The sequence below is a fragment of the Triticum aestivum genome, chromosome 6A (genome assembly GCF_018294505.1).
Source record: "Triticum aestivum cultivar Chinese Spring chromosome 6A, IWGSC CS RefSeq v2.1, whole genome shotgun sequence".
In the NCBI taxonomy this organism is placed as follows: domain Eukaryota; kingdom Viridiplantae; phylum Streptophyta; class Magnoliopsida; order Poales; family Poaceae; genus Triticum; species Triticum aestivum.
In genome coordinates this window covers 576,228,978-576,236,469 of record NC_057809.1, presented here as the reverse complement: position 1 = coordinate 576,236,469, position 7,492 = coordinate 576,228,978, and the positions used below count along the sequence as shown (strand labels likewise).

At 46.0% G+C, this 7,492-nt stretch overlaps 3 protein-coding genes across 4 annotated transcripts in view; all 3 read left to right on the top strand.

Annotated features, from left to right (window-relative positions):
• The window catches only part of LOC123128641 (uncharacterized), a gene marked incomplete in the record, with an annotated part of 5,629 nt that extends 5,393 nt beyond the window's left edge, over window positions 1-236 (top strand). The window contains 1 exon segment of the mRNA XM_044548709.1: window positions 6-236.
• Window positions 237-1,723: 1,487 nt separating this feature from the next.
• On the top strand, window positions 1,724-5,266 carry LOC123128640 (uncharacterized). 2 transcript variants are annotated; one of them, XM_044548708.1, is made up of 6 exons: window positions 1,724-2,197; window positions 3,219-3,309; window positions 3,472-3,641; window positions 4,084-4,111; window positions 4,200-4,308; window positions 4,851-5,266. In XM_044548708.1, the coding sequence occupies exons 1-6, from the start codon at window positions 1,874-1,876 to the stop codon at window positions 4,930-4,932; spliced, it is 804 nt and encodes a 267-aa protein (XP_044404643.1). In that variant the 5' UTR covers window positions 1,724-1,873; the 3' UTR covers window positions 4,933-5,266. The 2 variants fall into 2 exon arrangements, with proteins under 2 accessions (XP_044404643.1, XP_044404642.1); XM_044548707.1 differs by having other exon boundaries at window positions 1,726-2,197; window positions 3,469-3,641.
• A 1,026-nt stretch (window positions 5,267-6,292) lies between these two features.
• On the top strand, window positions 6,293-7,465 carry LOC123128639 (classical arabinogalactan protein 10). The gene is made up of 3 exons (XM_044548706.1): window positions 6,293-6,860; window positions 6,955-7,032; window positions 7,140-7,465. Exons 1-3 carry the CDS (start codon window positions 6,836-6,838, stop codon window positions 7,304-7,306), a joined length of 270 nt encoding a protein of 89 aa, XP_044404641.1. The 5' UTR covers window positions 6,293-6,835; the 3' UTR covers window positions 7,307-7,465.
• Window positions 7,466-7,492: the final 27 nt, after the last annotated feature.

Sequence of the window (7,492 nt, the reverse complement as noted above, 5' to 3'; positions counted from 1 at the left end):
AAAAAAATCTCTGTACATACACCTGTACCTGCATTTGCATTCCCTTGTCGCATACGTCAGTCAATTGTAATGGCCACTCCGGTGGCCGGACTATAGTGGGTGGGATTGTACCTTGACTTGTTTTGTGTTGTTATTACACCATTGGTTAGAATAATAATAACAATGATCTGATGTGTAGATTGGTTTTCGCTGACCTAGAATGATGGTGTTGCAAATATGAAGTTCTCCTTCATCTATCCATGGTGTTGGTTGTGTATGCCTTGCCATAGCTGCTGTATCAATATCGCTGTTAGAAGAGGTTAATAAGAAGTTTGTTGGTGTAAGAAGGGAGCCGACTTGCAAGTGGATCGTATTCTGTCGTTGTAGCAGCAAATGTTGTCGGCACACTTGCAAGTTTGCAGCAGCAGCAGCGCAGTGTGGCGACAAATCTTGTCAGTAAATATTTTCTGTCAAGTCAAGCCCATCTTTGGTGGTATGGCATCTGCAAGTGGAGAAGTGGCGGGCAGCATTGCAAATCATCCCAGCAACTTGTAGTTTTCAGCCAACGGTAAGCCTTGGTTGCTTACCCGTCTTCTCTTTCGATGAAGCCACTTGTTTATTTGGGCAAGCAAAAGGTTAAGGCCTTGCTGTTTGTTTGGTCATTAGTGTCAAGATATAACAATATTAAAAATATTATATACTACCATAAGCCTTGCAAGGCACTGCAATGTGCAGTGCAGTGGGCGCGCACGGTGGTGCTCCGTGACGCCGCAGCCTTTGCACGGCACACCCCTTTATGGCTTCTTTGGATCACAAGATTTGCAAAACAAAGGAATAGGAAAAATGAAGGATTTGATTGCCATGACATAGCCAATCCTATGGAATTTTTTCACAGGTCAGACCTCATGTGTAAATTCCTTTGGAATCAGCACCTTGGCGGCCCAATCCTTAGGAATTTTAGTGACCTAATCCTGTGATCCAAATGCATTCCATATGAAACAATCCTAAGGTTTGATATCCCGTGAGAATCGTGTGAAAATCCTCCAATCCAAAGAAGCCTTTATCATTTTGTTAGTAAACTACTCCATAGGCGAAGGTAGTCCGTCCTTCTACCGGCGATGCACCCGCTATAAATAGTACTCTCTCTGTCCCAAAATTCTTGTCTTATATTTGTCTAAATACGGATGTGTCTAGTTACGTTTTAGTGTTAGATACATCCGTAACTAACAAATCTAAGACAAGAATTTTAGGAAAGAATTTTAATATATTTTAAAATTTTCTATTCCCTTGGATTCATATTAATTGGCGCTGGTTTATCACGTACTCCACTAGCAGAGCAATTTTGTTCAGCGTAAGTGGCAATGGCACGTCGTCGTGTCGTCGTATGGAAGCGGTGCGCACGAGGACCCCATCACATCGGACATGGGATGGGAGCCGTGGGTAGATTCCTCCCTGAAAAAGAAAGAAGGGCCGAGTCTTGCCCTAATCATTGAGGCCTCCCACTCCCAGTAATTAATCGCAGTAATAAATCAATCAGTGCGTCAACTTGACGTGACCAACGGGTTCATCACCCGTCACTCCGCTTCGCTCCAGAGACCTGAGAAACAACTCACACGCCCACGCGGACTAATACTCCAACTGACACCGGGGACCCACGGACGTCGGCCCCACCCGTCAGCAACAGCCACCTACCGTGGGGCGTGGGCTCTCTCTCTCTCTCTGTCTTATCTCGAAGCCGCCGGGAAAAAGAAACGAACGCAACAAGAGACACTCCTCCCCTCCCCTCCCCCGTCCGACTCAACAGCAATCGTCAGGCACGCGGCGCACGTCTCCCTCTCCCCCGCCGCGGGCTAGACGTAGACCAACCCGGGAAGCGAGGCGAGGCGGGTTTCCGATGGAGCCCGCGGCCCCCTCCGCGTCCTCGGCCTCGGCCGCGTCGCCGGCGGGGAGGCGGAGGGCGGCGCCGGAGGCCGCGGAGCTGAGGGTGCGGCGGAGGACGCTCGAGACCGTGCTCGAGCAGTGCCAGCGCGCGCTCGAGCTCATGCGCGACGCCGAGGGGGAGGACGGGGATCCGGAGGAGGACGAGGAGGGGGAGGGGGAGCGGGAGCGGGAGCGGGATCCGGAGGGCGAGGGGGAGCGGCGGGCGGGCGGCGACTGGGAGGGGCCGCCCCCGTCGCCCACGCCGGAGCCGTCGGAGGCCGACTACGAGACGGACGAGGTGAGGAGATCTCCCTTATAAGCACGATTCGGTGATCCGTTGGAGGAGACTCGGGAATTGTGATTGCGATGTTGATGGGTTGGATTGAATGCCGACTTAGGACTCAGGACAATTTGGGGTCCTCGGAACTCTAGTGATTATGATAGCAATTGCCTTTAGTATTTGTCTGGGTGCTTAACTAGCTGTTGTTTTCTATAATACAGTACTAATCAAAGTGCAGACGAGTAAACTCGTGTCTGCTATTGTGTTCAGAAGCATGGCACGGAATGTGTGAAGCAAATAACTGGGTAGGATTAACACAATTTATCTAGGTAGCATTTGATTTGCCAAACTTAATAGTAAGCACTGTAGCTGTTTTGCACCTTCAAAAGTAAGCACATCACAACAAGACAACAACTACATTTGATTCGATGGTCCGTTGGAGAATTGGGACTGCGATTGGTTGATGGGTTCGATTGATTGGCGACTTGGGACAAGGGGGGGTCCTTGAAACTGTAGCGATCTAGTCTCTTGTTGGAATTGCGGTGGATCATGACAGTACCATCCAGCTCAACTGCCTTCACGTATTTGTGCTTGGCTAATTGCTTTTTTCTTATTATAATCAGTAATCACGGTGAAACGAGTAAACTAGTGTATATTATCCTGTTCCGCAGCACATGACAAGGAATGTTTGAAGGAAGTAATTGGATAACAGAAATTTCTTTTATCGTTTGATTTGCCAAACTTAACAACTGACGTTTTGCACCTTCAAAAGTAAGCACATCATAGCAAACCATAACCAAGCCTTTGGTTGGACTGAATATGGCAGTACCCTGGAATTAAGCCAGATTCATGTGAATTCGTTTTACTGTTTGAATCGACTGAACTGTTCTTTGCTACTTTTGGTTATCAGTTATTGAGGTGATAGTAAAGATGAGACTAGGGAGAGAGGGAATGAGAAAAGGAGCTTCCAGTCTACTTATCTTATGCCTTCTGTTCTGAAACTTTCTTAATTTTTGCACCTCTCCATTTACTTATGCAGCTGTGTAATCTTCTCAAATCAAGGGTCGAATCACCTGAATTTCTAGAAAAGCTTGATAACATTCAGAAGTCAGTATACCAACATGGTGCAGGTGCGCATTTGCCCAATGAACTGTCGTTTCTTTTTGTTGTTTCCAAAATTTGAACAATACGTAAACTGACCTTGCCACTCCATGCTGCAAATGCACGTTTATTCGCTCATTGAAATCAAACCTGTCAACTGAACAGTTCTGCAATTACTCATGTAACAGTAGATGAAACCATATCATGGGATATAGTAAGCGCAGCAGATATATGGGATGATAAGAGTATGAATGTCAGTGATGATTCAGAGGATGGATATGTTCTAGTTAAGCAAGAGGATATAGTTGATGGGATTGCATGCTTCATGGCTGCATACCTGCTGTCGCTGAAAGAAACTAAGGTATGCAAAGTTCACTTCACCTTTGATTCATGATTTCTCTTGCATCTTTGGTGTACTTGGCTTTTCTTATGCAGTCCTTCATGAATATCAGTCTCAGCGTTCAAATGTCCATGAAATCTTGGATTCTGAAAAGAAAAACATGTTTATATTTTACAGTGATTATTGAGGTTCTGGATAATTAAATAGATTCCTAGAAGTGAAAAACATGACTTAGTGGGATCATGGGTTACCAATAGTTCAGTATGGTATCTACTCTTGTTGTAGGCTTCACAGCTCACACTATTGTCCGTTGTACTATCTAGATCAACATGGGAAGGCCCGTCAATATTCCTTATTTTACCTTGACTTCTAGTAGATTGTACTTATCGTGGAAGAGTATTTCATATCGCTCATTGATTTGAAATCTTCGTACCTCTAATACTGGAAATTTCATGTTCTGCAGGAATTGACGCCCAATCAACTTCAAGAAGGTAACCTTCTCTTTTCCATTCTTAATTCAGATGAATTTGGTTGGTTGTAGGTTTTCTTATGTGTGATTCCCCACCCTTCATTTTTCAGCCCTTAGCAAGACATTTTCAACTAAAAAGAGGAAAGGCAAACTTCAGAAGGCATGGGCTGGAACACAAGTTATTTATAATGTAGCATCATGGAGTGCAACAGCTATTGGGTAAGTTAAAATCCTTAGTAATGATGGGTAATTACAAGCACAATTTGTGTGTAATATTACCATGGTGGAGCTGTCAGGGTAAGCCCCACGTCCTTTCTAGAGGCTCCTTAGAGCTCTACCCAAATAATCTGTTCTAGGACCCTTGGGAGGAAAAATTGCTCCCCACTGAAGATTGAAAAGTTAGGACAGAATGCCATCAAACTAAATGGTCTGCAGGCAACAAAATCACACCTCAGGGAAACTGGACATGATCACTTCACTTCACGAACAAACCATACACTAGATTAGTCAAGATATGATATTTCAAGTTTGATCAGTTGCATCAATTTAAGTTCTACATATTGATCGAATACACCTTTTCAGCCTGCAAACTTCTGTAACAATATATACAGCAAAATTAGCCCCCGCACAATATTGTGCTGCAGGCAGCAACTTAAATTTGAGGGCATCATTTCGCATGATCATACAACTCCAATAATAAGTTTTTATGAGCACATGGGTGTTTGCATTCCTGATTCTTCTCCCGTGTCACCCTCTTGCAGTATCTACCAGAATCCAGCGATTCTAAAAGCAGCAACAGCGGCCTTCTGGACGTCCTGCCGCGTGGTGTCCAAGTTCCTGTGAATAATCATGAGACCCTGTACACATTGTATGATAATATGGACTTCCCTGTACCTCCATTGTGGGAAGCGCTGTTGTCAAACCCTGGCACGATGTGATCATCATAGGTTACTTTCAACAGTTAGATCATGCGTCAGCTCAGAGTGAATAACGAGACTCGCTGATCCTTAGTGTCTGTCTGATCTAGCTGCTGAGTGTAGCTTCCTGTGTGTTTTACTTATATCATTCATTTGTATCCAACCTCCGACTGTGATCTCCTCCTTGTATATATCAGCTGTACAACTGAACTGAAACTTGGCCGTGTTCGGTCCAACTGTAAATACATCGATTTGTTTGAGTGGCGTGCTCAGCTCATCATGTGTTGTGCTGCTCCTTTTTTCGCTTGGGAGCTGCGTCATTGTCACCCTGAACCTCACTTTTTTATGGACACTCTGAACTGAACTTGGATGGTAATGTAGCATATCATAAGCATCTTGTATGTAAAAATAGGTTCTCTTTTCACTATCCCGTCCTTGATTGCAAAAGTAAAGATTGGGCCTGCAAACATATAAAATGCGTTCTTTTTTTCAGAATGTTGATCTATAATGGAGCGGTTCTTCAATAGCTGAAGCATGTTTGCTTAGCGGTGGATTGTTTTTCATTTCTTATATATGGTCCTTGATTCAGTTATATCACAGTGAAAGGTTTCCTTCCAGTGGATAACACAAGTTAACAGTTGGTAATTTTTGCTTGCATGACATTTTTCTTTCCATGACCAGAGGCTTGTTTTACTGCTCTACAGCACACTATACATTGGGAATACATCTTATCTGAGATATGAAGTAAGTTAACCCATACCTTAGAGCTCACAAAATATACTTCGGAGCTCGGGGGAACAAATGCTATTTTGAGTTTGGAGCGTATGGTCGTAGTGCCCGCTTGCTTCTGTTGCCCATTTGCCACTCATTTTCCGTTTCTGCTGCTTACCCTTACTTTTGGTCAAAAAGTACGGCATATTTTTCAAGTGGTATACTCGTCACCTCATCACCTCGTGACATGCTAGGTGAGTAGCGTGGTTTCTTCATCAGCAACGAAAACACGCTGTAGTTACTACCCCCTCCATAAAATTAATATAAGAGTGTTTAGATCACTAAAAATAGTGATCTAAATGCTCTTATATTAGTTTATAGAGGGAGTACTACACTGACGGATCCTAATCCTCCTACCGGACGGATGATCTCAACTATCCACACCTCAACACCTTTCCCGAAAAGAAACAGTTTAGAAGGCAGATGACGGTTAGTTAGGCCTTCCACTATGTAGGCCAAAAGAGGTGTCAAATCCACTTTTACATTATTTGGCACCGGTGCCCTCCATAGCTCATGCGGCGCCATAAAAAGTTTTCTGGGAACCGGAGCAAGTTCTTGCTCCGATGCCCCGTTCTAGCATTGCAATAGAATATACTACCATCTGTACTTGCTGCTCCGATGCCCCATTTTTCTGAAGGTGGACGAGAGGAACTGGCGTGAAGGATTGACCAGAGGTTGGCTTGCTTTGATTTTTCTATATACATGTGGGTCCCATCATTCTACGGGCTACACCCGCACGTTGTGAGGCCGGTGCCAAAGAAATAATTTACCAGGGCATCGATGCCCAGTCTACTATATTTTAACATGCCGGGCAATGGAAGGCCTTATGGTAGCTACACTGGTGCAGCTACCCTCTGATCCACTACCACCAGCTTGACACGCCTCCGCACGTATATATTATAACCGCACGCGGCTAGCAGACGATCCATTCATCCTCACCGGCGTTGGTGAACGCCAGCACGGGCTGCGCGTGCCTCCTCCTCACCGGCAGCGTGCCTCTCGGCGGCGTGCCGGTCAACCGCACGCTCGCCGTCACGCTGCCCAGGGCCTGCAACTCCATGGCCGTCCCGCTTCAGTGCAAAGGTACGTCCCCGCAGGCAACGAGGATCATCAGACTGTTGTAGCTTCGTGTGATGTGAGGTTTGCATTGACGATCAGAGTTGGCGATGAACTGCAGATGCGTCGGCGCAGCTCCCGGCTCCAGCTCCGGGCCCCGTCGCGACCTCGGCGGCATCTCCCGCCATGCCCCCGCTGCGTAAGAAACTCCACTCGCCACACCAACTTTCTCTTTCTCTTCTTATGTCGCTGTTGATTCTCACTGATGAAGCCTCGCTGATGATGCTGTCCAATTTGCACCCGCAGTGGCGCCGGCGTCGCCGTCGGGAACCACCGTGGCGACCCCACCGGCGGGGAGCCAGAGCCAGGGGCAGACGAGGCCGCAGGTGGCGCCCAGCTCTGCCTGGAGAGACGGTGCTCATGTGCCTGCGTTGTTCGCAGCGATCCTCGCAGTTGGAGCCATGCTGGTTTGAGTTGAGCCGGACAAGAATTCAACGTTGCTGCTGCAATACGTGTTTATTACTAGCATGTGTTTTATGTGCTTGTTTGGTAGTAGGAGAGTGTACATTGGCTCTTTGTATACACATTCTTTTGGTTGTGATTTCAAACAATAATATATGGATTGTTGATTATACCGTGGGTGCCTAATAAATACGGTA

Excerpts from the sequence above, each read along its gene's own strand:
- LOC123128640 (XM_044548707.1), top strand. The coding sequence starts at position 1,874 with ATGGAGCCCGCGGCCCCCTCCGCGTCCTCGGCCTCGGCCGCGTCGCCG. Across the intron at positions 3,310-3,468 it reads AGTATACCAACATGGTGCAG|TAGATGAAACCATATCATGG; the intron begins GTGCGCATTTGC and ends CTCATGTAACAG. Across the intron at positions 3,642-4,083 it reads TGTCGCTGAAAGAAACTAAG|GAATTGACGCCCAATCAACT; the intron begins GTATGCAAAGTT and ends CATGTTCTGCAG.
- LOC123128639 (XM_044548706.1), top strand. The coding sequence starts at position 6,836 with ATGGCCGTCCCGCTTCAGTGCAAAG. Across the intron at positions 6,861-6,954 it reads CGTCCCGCTTCAGTGCAAAG|ATGCGTCGGCGCAGCTCCCG; the intron begins GTACGTCCCCGC and ends GATGAACTGCAG. Across the intron at positions 7,033-7,139 it reads TCCCGCCATGCCCCCGCTGC|TGGCGCCGGCGTCGCCGTCG; the intron begins GTAAGAAACTCC and ends TTGCACCCGCAG.